Source organism: Anomaloglossus baeobatrachus, chromosome 7 (genome assembly GCF_048569485.1).
Source record: "Anomaloglossus baeobatrachus isolate aAnoBae1 chromosome 7, aAnoBae1.hap1, whole genome shotgun sequence".
In the NCBI taxonomy this organism is placed as follows: Eukaryota; Metazoa; Chordata; class Amphibia; order Anura; family Aromobatidae; genus Anomaloglossus; species Anomaloglossus baeobatrachus.
The window spans coordinates 311,132,087-311,149,465 of NC_134359.1; the positions used below are offsets into that span (position 1 = coordinate 311,132,087).

The window sequence follows — 17,379 nt, forward strand, 5'->3', positions numbered from 1 at the left end:
CTACCTTGAGTTCTGCACTTTCTGGTGGTGCTGACCTCCTAATCATGGAACTAGAGCCGCTCTAATTGACTAATGTGGTAAAACCAACATACGGAGGAGTTTGCAGGTTCTGTTCACATCCTATTTTTTTACAGCAGAAAGTCTTTTGGCAATAATGGAGCCAAGGTATGCCCGCTTTCTCTTTTTGCATTACTTTAAGCCCCCTTCACATGTAAATTTCTTCAACGGACATGTGGCACATTCCATTTTGACCATCCGTGTGGCCATCCATATGTACGCATGTGTAATCCGTGTGTACTTGTCTCTGGTATGTGTGCCATCCGTGTGACACATATCGGAAAAAACGTATGATGCTTACATGAATTGTTTTTTTTTTATGTATTAGCCATCGCTCTATTATCTATTACTCTATTCACCTTTCCACATGTCTATGTAGATTTTACAGCTATTAAGCAAATAATTAAATTTAAACAATGTTGTGGGTTCCCCCTTAGTTTTGATAACCAGCCATGATACAGTAGGCAGCTGGGGCCTGGTATTATCAGGCTGGGAAGGCCCATGGTTATTGGCCCTTACCAGCCTAAAGATAGTAGCCCACAGCCACCCCATAAGTGAGGCATTGATTAGATGTTCCAATTCTTGCGCTTCACCTCAGCTCTTCCAGAGTGCCCTGGTGCGATGGCAAATGGGGTAATGGTTTGGAGTTGATGTTAGCTGTGATCAAGCCCAGGGGTTAGCAATGGAGAAGGGTCTATCAGATATTCCCATTACTAACCCAGTAATTCAAAAACAAAAGACACGCATGCAAAAAATAATTTTTAAATGACCACTCCCCAAAACTTTGCCTCGTTTTACAAAAAACAAAACCTGCATCTCTGGTGTAGTCCAGTGGAGTGTTGAAATAAAATTTATTTTTTCTCGCAGGTGTGTCCTTTTTTTTTTTTTTTTTTTTTTTTGCATTACGGCATTAGTAATGAAGGCATCTGGTAGACTGTTCTCCATTACTAACCCTGGGCTTGATCACAGCTGACATCAACTCCAAACCATTACCCCGATTGCCACCGCACCAGGGCAATCTGGTAGAGCTGAGGTTATGCTCCAGAATTGGAGCATCTAGTGAATGTGCCACTTCTGGGTGGCTCCTGGCTGATATTTTTAGGCTTGCAATGGATCAATAACCATGGACCTTCCCAGCCTGATAATACTGCCCCCAGCTGTCTGATGTACCTTGGATGGTTATCAAAAATATGGGGGTGCGCCCATGTCGTTTTTCATTTAATTATCTTTTTGGTTAGTAGCTGTAAAATCTATCTTTAACACACAGGACACTTTCATTTCAATGTTGTAATTTTTCCCCTGATACGTGTCACACGGATGTCATCCATGTGATATATGGTTTTCATCCGCGCTCCCAGTAAAATACGGACACGCTTGTGGATCACACAGACACGGTTTGTGTGAAGACCAATATTGATATAAAATGTTATGCGTGTGAATGAGGCTCCAGTACGTGTGAAGGGGCCATACGCAGATTATGTACACTCCTCATCATTGACTTTGCAACATCAAGAAGCAAAAGTTGTGGAAATATGTAAAAACAGGATGGCGACATGGTGATCTGCAAATGATGAAATGGTATTAAGTATGAGCGCCACATGAAGAAATCCCCGCACTTCCGGACACTGCTGCTAACAATAAGGTTATTAATGGTCGTCTGAGGAAGGTTGTGCCGCTGAATGTACTTGTACAAATCAGCAGCTCCTGTGTAATCACTGACAAATGATATCCAGATGTAGAGGCAAGTCCAGAGACGCTGCGGGTAAGGGGAGGCTAGTTGTAGGGAGCACGTTTAGGTCACAGAAACTGCTCACAGTAGTGCGAGTAACATGCAGCTTGGTGGTGTACTGCAAAAACAGAACCTAGGATACTTTGGGAAATGGCCGCACCACTGGTTCCACAACTAATCGTAACGCCAAGCTACTTGGAATGAAGACGAGTGATCCTGCTGCGTAAATTATGCTTCCCCCACCTCCTATAATCCTGGGAGTAAACTGGTGTGATGTTCCCTCGTGATGTTCGCGTCATGGTGTTGCCTACATGATCTCCAGACCAATTTCTGGCTGTTATTTGTGTCCAAGACAAAAGCCAGACTTATCGCTGAAGACCATAGACCTCCATTCCAGCTTCCATTGCCGTCTTGCTGTGCACCATAATAGTCTGAGCATGATAACGTGAAGTCAGTGGAAGACTTGTAGCTGCATGTCCAGCTCATAGCCCAGTGTCGTGCAAATGCCATCAGATGCATTGTGTAGACACTGATGCCTTAGGTTTGGTGTGTGATGTCCAATATCACTCGCAGTACAGAATGGATCAGCCCAGTGGTGCAGCCATTTCTTTAAAGCGAACCAGGAGCATTTATTCAACATGACCATGCCAAGCTGCCTGTTGCTGGAGCTACTGTGAGCAACCTGCGTTGCTTAACCTGCTCCCATGGTTGCAGCGTCTCAGACTGTTACCACTAGCTGCAGCATCTCCAAACTTGTCTTCCCTGGATCTGGACTTGGCTTACGTGTCTCTGGACTTGGCTGACGTGTCTCTGGACTTGTCTTCATTGACTTCTGTATCTCAGTAGACTTGTCTTCCGTTGCTGCAGCATCTCTGGACTTGTCTACAGTGGCTGCAGCGTTTCAGTAGACTTGTCTCCCCTGACTGCAGTAACTACAGACTTGTCTTCCCTGACTCCAGCGTCTCTGGACTCGTCTTCCCTGACTCCAGCATCTCTGGACTCGTCTCCCATGCCTGCAGCGTCTCTGGACTCGTGTCCCCTGGCTGCAGCGTCTCCGGGCTTGTCTCCTGAGGCTGCAGTGCTTCCAGCCTTGTCTCCAGCGTCTCTGAACTTGTCACCACATCTGGATGTCATTAGTCATCAATCAATTGGTACTCTGCCTTCGACACAGTAGATCATTCCCTCCTATTACAGATTCTCTCATCTCTGGGTATTACATACTTGGTCCTAGATTTGATCTCTTCATATCTAACAAACCGAACATTCAGTGTCTTCCACTCTGACACCACATCCTCACCCCGCTCCCTGTCTGTCGGTGTCGGCCAAGGTTCTGTTCTTGGACCCCTCCTCTTTTTCATCTACACCTTCGGCTTGGGACAGCTCAGAGTCCCACAGCTTTCAGTATCATCTCTATGCTGATGAAACGCAGATCTACCTCTCTGGACCTGACATCACTTCCCTACTAACCAGAATCCCACAATGTCTGTCTGCTCTTTTATCTACCTTCTCTGCGATTCCTGAAGCTTAACATCAACAAAACCAAATTCATTACATTTCCTCCTCCTCTCTCAACCCATTCAACAAGCCTATCCATCAAAGATGATGGCTGCTCACTCTCCCCAGTCTCGCAAAGCTAGTTGCCTTGAAGTAACCCTAGCCTCTTCTCTCTACTTCAAGCCGCACATCCAAGCCCTCTTCACCTCATACCGACTACAACTCAAAAATATCTCCTGGATTCATGCAATACCTAACCAAGAATCTGCAAAAACACTAGTGCATGCCATCATCATCTCAGGTCTCCAGGATGTTTGGAACAACCTCAAGCTAAGCTCCTCCATAACCTGTGTACAAGTGACCGAGAAGAAGTGATGGAGGCTTAAGGCGGTCACCGAATACTAAGGACGGAGGCGACGGGCGGTCACAGGATACAGAGGATGGGGGAGACAGGCGGTTACTGGATACTAAGAACGAAGGAGACGGGCGATCACTCTTCATACTGAGGACGGAGGCGACAGGTGATCACCGCATACTGAGGACGGAGGCGACGGGCTTTCAATGGATACTTCGGACGGAGGCGACGGGCGGTCACTGGATACTAAGGACGGAGGCGAGGGGCGGTCAATGGATACTGAAGACGGAGGTGACAGGCGGTCACCTGATATTGAGGACAGAGGCAACGGGTGGTCACCGGATACTGAAGACAGGCGGTCATCGGATACGGAGGAAGAAGGAGACTATGTGTGTGTTATTTGCGCACAATCAAAATAATACAGCTGCACTCTGAAATGCTGTAACATGAAAACACTGAATGTAGGAATTTGGAACTGCAGTACTGCTATTGAAACTTAGTTTAAAAAAAATAAGATACTTAACACACAATTTGGCCAATGCAAGAGAGTCTAACAGCCAGTGACAAGGCTTATCTCCTTGTTTGGATCCTAACTAGTGATGGGCGAATCCATGGATATTAGAGTCCGCTGAATCAGCATGGGAAAAATAAATCGGGATCGGCAAGCAAACGTGATGCCAAACTTAAGCCCCAACAATGAACACCATACAAGTCAATGAGGACAAAAAGTTTGGGGTGTAAAATGGCCTTTGTAATTACTAGTGGACTTTGGTAGAAGTTAAATGGTAGTAAGAGCAGGATAGTTGTACACACAGTGTTTCCCAGAGGATCACGCTGCAGTCAGTTTCTCTTCTGGGCTCACTAATTAAGGTTCATGAATATTCACTGCTTCTCCCCGCCCACCCTCTGAGCCAGTGTCCATGGTTAGTTGCAGACTGATATAAACACCCCCCCCCCGTGTCTGCATCTGTAATTTGATGCCGTGAGGTGGCTGTATAGTAGTGTAAACATAAAGAATTAAAAAAAAAAAAAAATGCATGTGCTCCCGCCATATTTTGATAGCCAGTGCAGGTAAAACTACAGCGGCAGGCACCTGTGGGCTTTACCATGCCTGAATATCAAAATAGAGGGGGAAAAAAAGATATAGGGTCCCCCACATTTTTTATATCCAGGCACGGTAAAGCAGGCACATGAGAGCTGGTATTATCAAGATGGGCGATGCCATGGATATTGCCCCCCCAGCCTAAAAATACCAGCCAGCAGCTGACCAGAATTGTTGCATCCATTAGATGGAACAATTCTGGGCTTTACCCGGTTCTTCCCAATTGCCCTGATGCACTGGAAATCGGGGTAATATAAAGGGTTAATGACAACTGGAATTTGTCAGCTGCTTTCAAGCTCTGAATTAGTAATGGGAGGCATTGATGAAACTCCCCCATTACTAATCCTGTAAGTAAAAAGAAATAACACAAACCGAAAAAATCCTTTATTTGAAATAAACTACACCCATCCTCTTTCACCCCTGTATTAACCCCATAACACCCCTAAAGCTCTGACATAATCCATAGAGAAGTCCCACGACGATCCCGGCACTGCTACATCCGGTGCCTGGAGAGAGTGGAAACATGTCCGCTTTCTTCAGGATACGGGAATTACTGACAGCAGCAGGGGGAGGCCGGCTGTGAGCAGTGACATCACACAGATCACGGGAGGTCACACCCGGGCACCGGCAATCCGACAGCAGCTTCAAAGTGAAAGTGCTGACAGTGCGACAATCTGTCAACACTTTCACTTTCAAGCCACTGTCGGATTGCGGGTCATGGCCGTGTCTCACAGTCTGACAATCCAGCAGCAATTTCATTTTCAAGCCGCTGTCGGATTGTGGGTCGCGGCCATGTCCTGCAGTCCAACAATCTGGCGGCACTTTCAATTTTGCAACCACTGCTGGACTTGTCGGGTTGGGGGTCATATCCTAGCAGAAAAACTTTACTTTTTTTACCAGGAGATGAAGATTTCAAATAAAGGATTTTTTTCAGTGTTGTGGTTTTTCTTTTCACTTACAGAGTAGAAATGGGGGGATCTCATAGATGCCTTCCATTACTTAATCTAGGGCTTAGTGATAGCTGTGAGCTATCATTAACCTCTTATGTGAGCTGGGTAAAGTGCCGGGATTTTCGCATCTGATGTATGCAACAATTCGAGGCAGCTGCAGTCTGCTATTTTTGAGCTTGGGAGGGCCCAATAACCATGGGCCTCCCCAGCCTGAGAATACCAGCCCCCAGCTGTCGGCTTTATCATGGCTGGGTACACAAATTAGAGGGGACTGCACGCCAGGTTTTTAAAAAAATTATATAATTAAAAGCTGCATAGGATCCCTCATTTTGATAGACAGCCAAGATAAGTGCACGGCTGGGGGCGGCAGCCTGTAGCCATATGCTAGGTATATATGGGGCACCCTATGTGAATTTGTTTTATTTATTTTTACACTTTACTAAGTCAGACAGCATCTGTGAGGGCAACCAATTACAGCCGATGGGCGGGGGAGCCGTGACTGTGCATGAGGGATAATGAACAGACCCGGAAGCAGTGTTACACCTATGCCACTGTGACTGGTATTAACCATTAACTGGTTGGCAAAAAAAAAGGAAACCGCATATGACCGGATCCTGAGGATTGAATGTGCAACGCATGCAACAGCAATTGTTATTTTACCGGATCCTTCTGTAGCTGGACACAGAATTTATCGGCCGGTACTGGCGTCAGCTGAACTCCTGATCTCACAGGCCGCACACGGTGCGATGGATGCAGGTTAACAGCAGTCACTGCCTGCTGCGGATCACGTGTGACCATGTGCGGGCTGTGTGGTAAGGAGTTTAGTTGAGTTCAGATCAGATGACTCCAGTGTCAGCCGATTACTTGTTCTGTGTCCCGCTGCATCCCTCGCAGCGTGTGCGGGCTTTGAGGTCAGCTGAGTTCGGCCGGCACTGGAGTCAGCTGATCTAAGCTCCTAGCCAGCAGAACAAGTAATCAAATCAGGTGACTCCAGTGTCGGACGACTACTTGTTCTGTGTACCGCTGCATCCATTACAGAGTGTGCGGGCTGGAGTTCAACTGAGTTCAGATCAGCGAACTCCCAGTGCCGGCCGAACTAAGCTAACCTCACAGCCCGCATACGCTGCGATGGATGCAGGGGGACACAGAACAAGTAATCGTCCGACACTGGAATCAGCTGATCTGATTACTTGTTCTGCTGGCTGTGTGGTCAGGAGTAGAGATGAGCGAACCGGTCCCGGTTCGGCTCGAGGTCGGTTTCCCGAACGGAGGTCCCGTTCGAGTTCGGTTCGTCGAACGTTCGACGAACCAAACTCGAACCAATAGGCTATAATGGGAGGCAATCACAAACACATAAAAATGCATGATAAATGTACACAAACAGTTAATAAACATTGCCATAACACTTACCGGTCCCCGCGATCCCTCCTGCACTCTGTCTCCTGCCGCTATTCCATCCGATGATCGCTGAATCCTCCCGGTGACCGGCACTGCAAGCAGTGATGCAGGACCTATCGTGACGTCAAAATAGCCATGTGACCAGTCACGTGGCTATTATCTCATTGGCTACAGACTGGTCACATGACTATGACGCGTCATGTAGGACCTGCGAGTGCATCTCTCCGGTACACGGTGCACATTTGTGTATCGCCGTGTACCGGCGACATGCTCTAGCACACGGTCGACTCCCCGTTCCGTTAGGGACCGGCCGACACAGCCGGTCATTAGCGGAGATCACCGTTGCCATAGCAACGCGGTTAGCTCCGGGAGCACCGTTGCTATGGTAACGCGTCTGTCAGCGTTACCGCTAGCAGCACTGATCACTCACGGAGTGAAGGCTGCATGCTGCTTCTCGTGCAGCTTTCACGGAGTGAATGCTACACGGGAAGCAGCGTCTTCCCCCATGCAGCAGTGATGTAGCAGAGCTGCATTTGTTGAACGAGAAAGACAGAAGAGCAGGATCGTGGAGGGCTGACAGGGGGTAATAAAGATGGAGTCTCTAATGTGTCTGTGTATTTATTTCTATTAAAGTATTTTTTCTCTGTGTGGTGTCTTTTTGTTAACCCTTTATTGGAGATTCTTAATGGCCGTGTCAAACGTGCCTGACATTAAGAATCTCTGGCTTAATACTGGCTAGTAAAACAAAGCCAGTATTAACTCATGATTACCCAACAAGCCACCCGGCTCCAGGGCTGTTGGAAGAGTTGGATACAGCGCCAGATGATGGCGCTTCTATGAGAGCGCCATTTTCTGGGACGGCTGCGGACTGAAATTCGCAGCAGAGGCGCCCAGAAACCTCAGGCTAACCTGTGCTGTGGATTCCAATCCCCAGCTGCCTAGTTGTACCTGGCTGGACACAAAAATGGGGCGAAGCCCACGTCATTTGTTTTTTAATTATTTCATGAAATAAGTGAAATAATTAAAAAAAAAAGGGCTTCCCTATATTTTTGGTTCCCAGCCGGGTACAAATAGTGAACTGGGGGTTGGAGGCAGCCCGTGGCTGCCTGCTGTACCTGGCTAGCATACAAAAATATGGCGAAGCCCACGTCATTTTTTTGGTGGGCAAAAAACTTCTGCATACAGTCCTGGATGGAGTATGCTGAGCCTTGTAGTTCTGCAGCTGCTGTCTGCTCTTCTCCATACAAACAGACATATTACAGACACAGTCTGTATTAAGAATTTTTTTTTTTTCATAAGCATATATGTTTTTGTCCAAAACAAGTTACAAATGACGTTTCGGCCTGACCCTTCGTCAGATTGGACTTATCTGCATGTAATCATGAAAAATGACAATAATCAGTATCACATAAGAGTGAGAGAACAATAACATAAACTCGAACAATGTAGAGGTACTATTGGGATGCAGCAAAAAAATTGCAACACAGCAAGAAATGAAACACATGATACAAATGTCATAATACAGTACAAGGACAATATAGTAATGACAAATATGGGGTCAGAGTAGGCAAGGTACGAAAGAGATGTCAATCATATAGTAACATGTGCAGTAGGTGTAGAGCTACACTATGCATGGCAGAGCTAATGGGTAGACCGACCATAGAAAAAGAACGGAGAAAAAGTGGAGAAAAAATGTAGAAAAAGTGGAGAAAAAATGTAGAAAAAGTGGAGAAAAGGTGGAGAAAAAATGTAGAAAAAGTGGAGAAAAAATGAAGAAAAAGTGGAGAAAGTGGAGAAAAAATGTAGAAAAAGTGGAGAAAAAGTGGAGAAAAAATGTAGAAAAAGTGGAGAAAAGGTGGAGAAAAAATGTAGAAAAAGTGGAGAAAAAGTGGAGAAAAAGTGGAGAAAAAGTGGAGAAAAGGTGGAGAAAAAATGGAGAAAAAATGGAGAAAAAGTGGAGAAAAGGTGGAGAAAAAATGGAGAAAAAGTGGAGAAAAAATGGAGAAAAAATGGAGAAAAAGTGGAGAAAAAGTGGAGAAAAAGTGGAGAAAAAGTGGAGAAAAAATGGAGAAAAAGTGGAGAAAAAGTGGAGAAAAAGTGGAGAAGAAGTGTTTGTTCATGCCAGATGGAAGATAAATAATTTTTTTCCGGCGCTGTCATTTACTGTAACGTGATCATCGGTGTACGGTGTATACCTGTGATCACGTGAGCGGGGACCGGAAAAACCGTCCTGAATCATGATCTCCAGGGTCTCAGCTAGCCCTGAAACCCCGGAGATTTTCTGACGCTGGGGGGCGTTATTCACTTATTTCTGCCTGCTGTTTATAAACGTCAGATCAGAATAAGGCTACATTAACACGACCGATCCATTTTTGCGGTTTGCAAAAAACAGTCCGTTTTTTTTCACGGGTGCATCCATGTGGCATCCGTTTCCATTCCGTAGATGGTCCGTATGTCATCTGTTTGTCATCCGTGTGCCTTCCGTTTATTTTTGTGTACTGCAAAAAAACTAAAGGAGGGTAAATGCATAAATTTACCCAGGATCCATAGCTTCATCCTACATGAGGCGGTCACATGTTCACTCCAGTGCCATTTTCTACTGCTTTTCACAGCGTAGAGCGCTCTGGTGATTTTCTTGTGCTTGTACACTTCATATCAGTCTTTTCTGTCATTATAATGGCAGAAAGACACATAATGTCCCACTCTCCTGCATTTTGTAATTTTGCACCCTTTGGTGCCTTTCATGTGGCACTAAGGGGTGCTTAGCTTTGTATTTAGCCAAAAAAATGAAAAAAAAAAATGACGTAGGGTTCCCCCTAGTTTTGTAGCCAGCTAGGGTAAAGCAGACGGCTGCAGCCTGCAGACCACAGCTGGCAACCTCACCTTGGCTGGTAATCCAAAACTGAGGGCACCCCACGCTGTTATTTTAAATTAAATAAATAATTTTTTAAAAAAAACACGTAGGGGTCCCCCCTAAAATTGGATCACCAGCCAAGTTAAAGCAGACAGCTGGGGTCTGATATTCTCAGACTAGGGAGGTCCATGGTTATTGGACTCTCCCCAGCCTAAAAATAGCAGGCCGCAGCCGCCCCAGAAGTGGCGCATCCATTAGATGCGCCAATCCTGGTGCTTCGCCCCAGCTCATCCCGCGCCCTGGTGCGGTGGCAAACGGGGTAATATATGGGGTTAATACCAGATGTGTAATGTCACCTGGCATCAAGCCCTGGGGTTGGTGAGGTCAGGCGTCTATCAGATACCCGACATCACCAACCCAGTCAGTAATAAAAAAAAATAGACAACAAACACATTTTTATTTGAAAAAACACTCCCCAAAACATTCCCTCTTTAACCAATTTATTAGAAAGAAAAACAAATCCAGGTCTGGTGTAATCCAAGGGGTTGCCATGACGATCCACACTGTCCCAGTCAATGAAGAGCAGAATGTTCCCCATTGGCTGGGAGAGCAATGCAGTGACCTGAGCTAACATCAATGGGTCAGCCCAGGTCACTGCAGGGCATGACAAGTGCTGCTGTCAGCGAGGTACATTACCTGCGCTGATCTCCAGCACACTTGACAGCACCTGTCACTGAGTTCAATGACCGCCGCCTTCACAGCCAAATATCGCGAGAGGCCCGTGACGTCACCGCTAGTCAGTCTCGGGTCGGAAGCGAGAGAAGGTGATGTGACAAGCGGCGGCCATGGAGGCCAGTGACAGCGCTGAGGTCGGGATGGCGGGACTTCATCACCGCAGGTAAGCCGAGCGGGACCATGTGTGTGTGTGTTTACGTGTGTACATGCCGCGGGCAGGAGGGGGCGGAGTGAGCTGAGCGGGGAAGTGTCGGCTTCCTGCACGTAACAAGGATAAACATCGGGTTACTAACCAAAGCGCTTTGGTTGGATACCCGATGTTTATCTTGGTTACCAGCTTGTGGCAGGCTGCCAGCGATGGCTCCTGCACACTGTAGCTGTAAAAAGCCCTGCTTTTTGCTGCTAGAACCGTTCTCGAACGTATCTAGAACTATCGAGCTTTAGCAAAAAGCTCGAGTTCTAGTTCGATCTAGAACAGCCCCCAAAATCAGTCGAGCCCCGAACTGGAGAACCTCGAACCGCGAACCGCGCTCAACTCTAGTCAGGAGTAGGGATGAGTGAGCAGAAAATTGCTCGATGGGCGAAGCAAAAACAAAAACCCCAAACACATAACTCTAACCCTAGAGTTAGGGGTAAAAAAAAAATGCGTGGGCTCCTGCTGCATTTTGTATTGCTAAAGGTAAACCAAGCAGCTACTGGCTGCTAACCCCCACTGCTTGGTGTTACCTTCACTGGTAATGGAAAATCCAGGGAAGCCCCCTGTTTTGTTTTTAAAGTTTGTTGTTTTTTTGCGCAAAAACTAAAAAAAAAAAAAAAAAAAAAAAAAGACTTGGGCTTCGCCCTATTTTTGTATGCTAGCCAGGTACAGCAGGCAGGAATCTCCAATAAAGGGTTAAAAAAAGACACCACACAGAGAAAAATACTTTATTAGAAATAAATACACAGACACACTTAGGGACTCCATCTTTATTGCTCCCTTTCATCCCTCCATGATCCTGGTCTTCTGTCTGAGAGAGAGAGATATTTCTGTACTGACCATGCCAGGCTGCTTTCTGGGCATGCTCAGTACAGAAAACAGTATCCTGTCTATCAGGATCCGGCACCCATTGAACTACATTGCAGGTACCGCCGCAATGCATCGGATCCAGTGACATGCGGTATTTTGACCGAGGTCAAAAACGCAACAAGTAGCGTTTTTGAAACACAGTAAAATTCCGCAAAACAGTGGATCCAGTGTGTGCCGCATGCAACCGCATGTGACCGCATGTTGCCGCGATTCCATTGCAAATGCATTGAACGGACAACGCATTTGTATAGGTCATATGCGGTTTGCGTTTTTTGCACACCTAACCATTTTTTGTGGCATGAAAAACACTGCATTTCTGGCTGCTAAAAACGCACAAACGCATCCGCGGCAAAAACGCATCCACGGCAAAAACGCATAAAAAAATGTGTTTTTACCGCGTTTTGGTGCGTTTTTGTTCACTGCGTTGTTATGCGGTTTTTTTTATCAGTGAACAATGCCATTGAAGATTGGTGAAGAAAAAGAAAAAAAAGATCTGATGTTATTTCCTTCTTCAATCTGTTCTCCTTCATTCTCCACTAGTGTATGCAGGAGAGCAGACAGCAGCTGCAGAACTACAAGGCTCAGCATGTTCCATCCATGACTGTATGCAGCAGTTTTTTGCCCTAAAATGTAAAAAAAAAAAAAAAAATGACGTGGGCTTTGCCATATTTTTGTATGCTAGCCAGGTACAGCAGGCAGGTACAGCTGCCCCCAACCCCCAGCTGGCTATTTGTACCCGGCTGGGGACTAAAAATATAAGGAAGCCCTTTTTTTATTATTTCATGTAATAATTAAAAAAAAACCAACGTGGGCCTCGCCCAATTTTTGTGTCCAGCCGGGTACAACTAGGCAGCCGGGGATTGGAATCCGCAGCACAGGGTGTTCAAGCTTTCTGGGCACCCCCCGCTGCAAATTGCATTCCGCAGCCACCCCAGAAAATGGCGCTTTCATAGAAACGCCATCTTCTGGCGCTGTATCCAACTCTCCCAGCGGCCCTGGTGCCAGGTGGCTCGCTGGGTAATAATGGGGTTAGGGATAGCTGTGTATTATCAACTGGCCCTAAGCCCAAAATTCATGGTGTCATGCCAATATTAGACATGGCCACCATGAATTTCTAGTAAAGATTAAAAAAAAACACACAAAAATATTTTTATTAGATATAAAACACAACACAATTGGTGACTCCATCGTTATTGAACTAAAGAACCCCCCCCTCCGCCGTAGTCCTGTGTTGAGGGTCCCGCGATGTCCAATCCGGATCCAATATCATCTGATCGGTTTGCTGGAAGGCAAAGCGATCAGATGATGTGTCAGGTTCAAGGACCTGAATCACATGACACATCAGCTGATTGTTTAAAAGCCATTTATATGATCAGCTGATGCATCAGTAGAAGAAAAACTACACACTTCTGTTTAGACTCCCGTCCGATCGCTCCAGGACCGGTCGGTAATCAGCTGATGCGGTCACCTGACTGCATCAGCTGATCGTTTAAACCGGCTGGGCGGTAAAAAGCCGGCTGTTCACCGATGGACTTAAACTGTCAGCTGATGCCGCCAGGTGACCGCATCAGCTGATCACCGGCAGGTCCTGGAGCGATCGTACATGTCCCGGGAGTCTGCTGACAGCAAGAGCGGGGGGGGTGGTACCAGGAGAGGAGCTGGGAGCGGACATGGTGTCGGACAGAAGGTGGAAGCATGGGTGGCGGTATCGGGAGAAGAGCTGGAAGGGAACATGGCGCAGGACGGGAGGATTCACTCTTCTGTGTTTACCAGCACAAGAAAAGCTGGGTGAGTACAATCCTCTTCCTGTAACCGTCACTTTACTACCCACCTCTTGCAGCTATATTTGCAGTTTGCGTTTTTCATTGCACTTTTGGACATATCATTGAACTTAATGAGTGAAAAATGCAGGAATATTTGACATGCTGCGTTTTTGTGGGCACCACAAATGCTGTGTGCAGACAGCAAAAATGAAAACTCAGACTTTGCCGCTGAAGCAAAGTCATGCAGTTTTCTGAACAAAAACGCACCCGAAAAACTCGCACAAACGTGGTAAAAAACGCCTAATGCGCACATAGCCTTAGGAGTTTTCAGTTATGCTGGATCCTACCTGCCCATAACACTTCAAAACCAAATGAGAAGTCAAGATGGATTCTCAGAAATAAAGCAAAAGGTGCAACAGCATAAGAACAATTTTTAATGAAAATCATATAAAAAATGAATACTACAAAACAAGAAATAGGACCAATCACAGCCGAGGTATAAATAACAGTTGTATAAAGTGCTGCCAAATGCCAGATAAAATAAATAACATTACAAAAATAAATATATATCTATAAGTAACAAATGGAGATTTTTTACAAGTCAATAAAATACCATTTCAAAGATATAATAAATAGTATACAAATATTTATTTAAATGTGCAAAATGGCAAGGCAGTGAGGTAAATACTAAGCCTACATGAGATATAAATGACTCTGCAGGATACAGTTAGGTCCAGAAATATTTGGACAGTGACACAATTTTGGCGAGTTGGGCTCTGCATGCCACCACATTGGATTTGAAATGAAATCTCTACAACAGAATTCAAGTGCAGATTGTAACGTTTAATTTGAAGGTTTGAACAAAAATATCTGATAGAAATTGTAGGAATTGTCACATTTCTTTACAAACACTCCACATTTTAGGAGGTCAGAAGTAATTGGACAAATAAACCAAACCCAAACATAATATTTTTATTTTCAATATTTTGTTGCGAATCCTTTGGAGGCAATCACTGCCTTAAGTCTGGAACCCATGGACATCACCAAACGCTGGGTTTCCTCCTTCTTAATGCTTTGCCAGGCCTTTACAGTCGCAGCCTTCAGGTCTTGCTTGTTTGTGGGTCTTTCCGTCTTAAGTCTGGATTTGAGCAAGTGAAATGCATGCTCAATTGGGTTACGATCTGGTGATTGACTTGGCCATTGCAGAATGTTCCACTTTTTTGCACTCATGAACTCCTGGGTAGCTTTGGCTGTATGCTTGGGGTCATTGTCCATCTGTACTATGAAGCGCCGTCCGATCACCTTTGCGGCATTTGGCTGAATCTGGGCTGAAAGTATATCCCGGTACACTTCAGAATTCATCCGGCTACTCTTGTCTGCTGTTATGTCATCAATAAACACAAGTGACCCAGTGCCATTGAAAGCCATGCATGCCCATGCCATCACGTTGCCTCCACCATGTTTTACAGAGGATGTGGTGTGCCTTGGATCATGTGCCGTTCCCTTTCTTCTCCAAACTTTTTTCTTCCCATCATTCTGGTACAGGTTGATCTTTGTCTCATCTGTCCATAGAATACTTTTCCAGTACTGAGCTGGCTTCATGAGGTGTTTTTCAGCAAATGTAACTCTGGCCTGTCTATTTTTGGAATTGATGAATGGTTTGCATCTAGATGTGAACCCTTTGTATTTACTTTCATGGAGTCTTCTCTTTACTGTTGACTTAGAGACAGATACACCTACTTCAGTGAGAGTGTTCTGGACTTCAGTTTATGTTGTGAACGGGTTCTTCTTCACCAAAGAAAGTATGCGGCGATCATCCACCACTGTTGTCATCCGTGGACGCCCAGGCCTTTTTGAGTTCCCAAGCTCACCAGTCAATTCCTTTTTTCTCAAAATGTACCCGACTGTTGATTTTGCTACTCCAAGCATGTCTGCTATCTCTCTGATGGATTTTTTCTTTTTTTTCAGCATCAGGATGTTCTGCTTCACCTCAATTGAGAGTTCCTTAGACCGCATGTTGTCTGGTCACAGCAACAGCTTCCAAATGCAAAACCGCACACCTGTAATCAACCCCAGACCTTTTAACTACTTCATTGATTACAGGTTAACGAGGGAGACGCCTTCAGAGTTAATTGCAGCCCTTAGAGTCCCTTGTCCAATTACTTTTGGTCCCTTGAAAAAGAGGGGGCTATGCATTACAGAGCTATGATTCCTAAACCCTTTCTCCGATTTGGATGTGAAAACTCTCATATTGCAGCTGGGAGTGTGCACTTTCAGCCCATATTATATATATAATTGTATTTCTGAACATGTTTTTGTAAACAGCTAAAATAACAAAACTTGTGTCACTGTCCAAATATTTCTGGACCTAACTGTATGTGTAATGTATAATAAATATAAAATTTATAGAAATACAAACGGTGTCATTAGAATATAAACAAAGCTATGTCTGCAGTGTCAATGTGTAACCATAAGGTGGCAGCAAAGCTCCACTGAACTGAAGCCGTGCACAGAGTTATTGCACTGTACAAATAAAATGAAAGCCGTATGAGCCTATGAGCCCATGAGGGCATGAATCCGATAAAGATACAATCCACCGTGCCTGCAGACCTCAGACCATGTATAGCCCCTCACCCCAACATACGTTTCACGCCTGCTTCGTCAGGAAGCCTAACACTTTATACAACTGTTATTTATACCTCGGCTGTGATTGGTCCTGTTTCTTGTTTTTGTAGTATTTATTTTTAATATGATTTTCATTAAACAATAGTTTTTATACTGTTGCACCTTATGCTTTATTTCTGAGAATCCATGGTGACTTCTCATTTGGTTTTGAATCGTCTTTGAAGCTTGGTGAGTTGGGGTATTACCCCTCTTCTATTTATACGCAGACATTTGTTTTGATACTGCCCATAACATTGTATGTTTTTAACCCGGGAAGAAGCATATAAGGTTCGGATCCCAACAAAGAGCACCGCCTTGTCGCTGGTTGTTGGGCTCTTGCCCAGGTATTTATTTTTATGTTTCTCTGGCAGTAATGCGGCTCCAGATTCCATATTCAGTCTTTGTATGTTATAGCTTCTCAGTGTTGCTGTATTTTTTGGACTGTATTGAGCGCTCTGCTTGCTCCTGACACTTGTTGTAGGTGCTGGTCAGTTCCTATTTTTTTATTTCCACACATACACATAGGTGATTTACAATACTGTATGGCATGCAGTGGTGAGAGATTGAACACATCTGTCTTTTCCACTTTAATCATTGGAGATGAGGTGGTGACAGCCACCATGTTTTCTTATTGTGTCAGCAGAATCAGTGCCATTATCATGGTGCTCAGGACGCTGGCGGGGAGCACGGCCTCGCTGCTGGAGGGCACGGTGGAGGCGGCGGTACTGTTTGGAGACACTGGCACTGAGCTTTGGAATGAAGCTTGCACATTTCTCCCATTAAGAGGTTGTGGAGAGCGGAAATTATTTTGCAGTATTTCCATATTTCCTGAAGCATTCTGCTTTAGAGCAGATGAGAAAGCTTTCACCTGAAACATAAAAGAAATAGCAACGTTACTCCGGGTGCATGAGAATGAACAGCATTGTGCGATTCCTGACACTTCACATTGTACATCCCTAGATGTGCCATCTTGTCCATTCCCAGCACTCTGCGCCCCTTTCCCGATGATGCCCACCTCTAGTATTAATGTCTGACAGCATTTTCCTGGATCCTCGCTGGTCGCCTGCAGTCCCGGGCAGAACCATAGTTTTGCTTCTGCAGTTTAACAACTTAATACAGTTTAGCCAGGACAGATTATACAGTGACGGAAATAAGTATTGGATCCCTCGCTGATTGTGTAAGTTTGGCCACTGACAGACATGAACAGTCTAT

The 17,379-nt window shown here is 45.3% G+C and overlaps 1 protein-coding gene across 1 annotated transcript in view; it reads right to left on the reverse strand.

Moving 5' to 3' along the window:
- Positions 1-16,795: 16,795 nt before the first annotated feature.
- Positions 16,796-17,379, reverse strand: part of LOC142246866 (carbonic anhydrase 4-like) — a 183,083-nt gene continuing 182,499 nt past the window's right edge. Inside the window, exon 7 of the mRNA XM_075319917.1 lies at positions 16,796-17,035. Coding sequence (XP_075176032.1) covers positions 16,796-17,035 — 240 coding nt within the window. The remainder of the gene's footprint in view (positions 17,036-17,379) is intronic.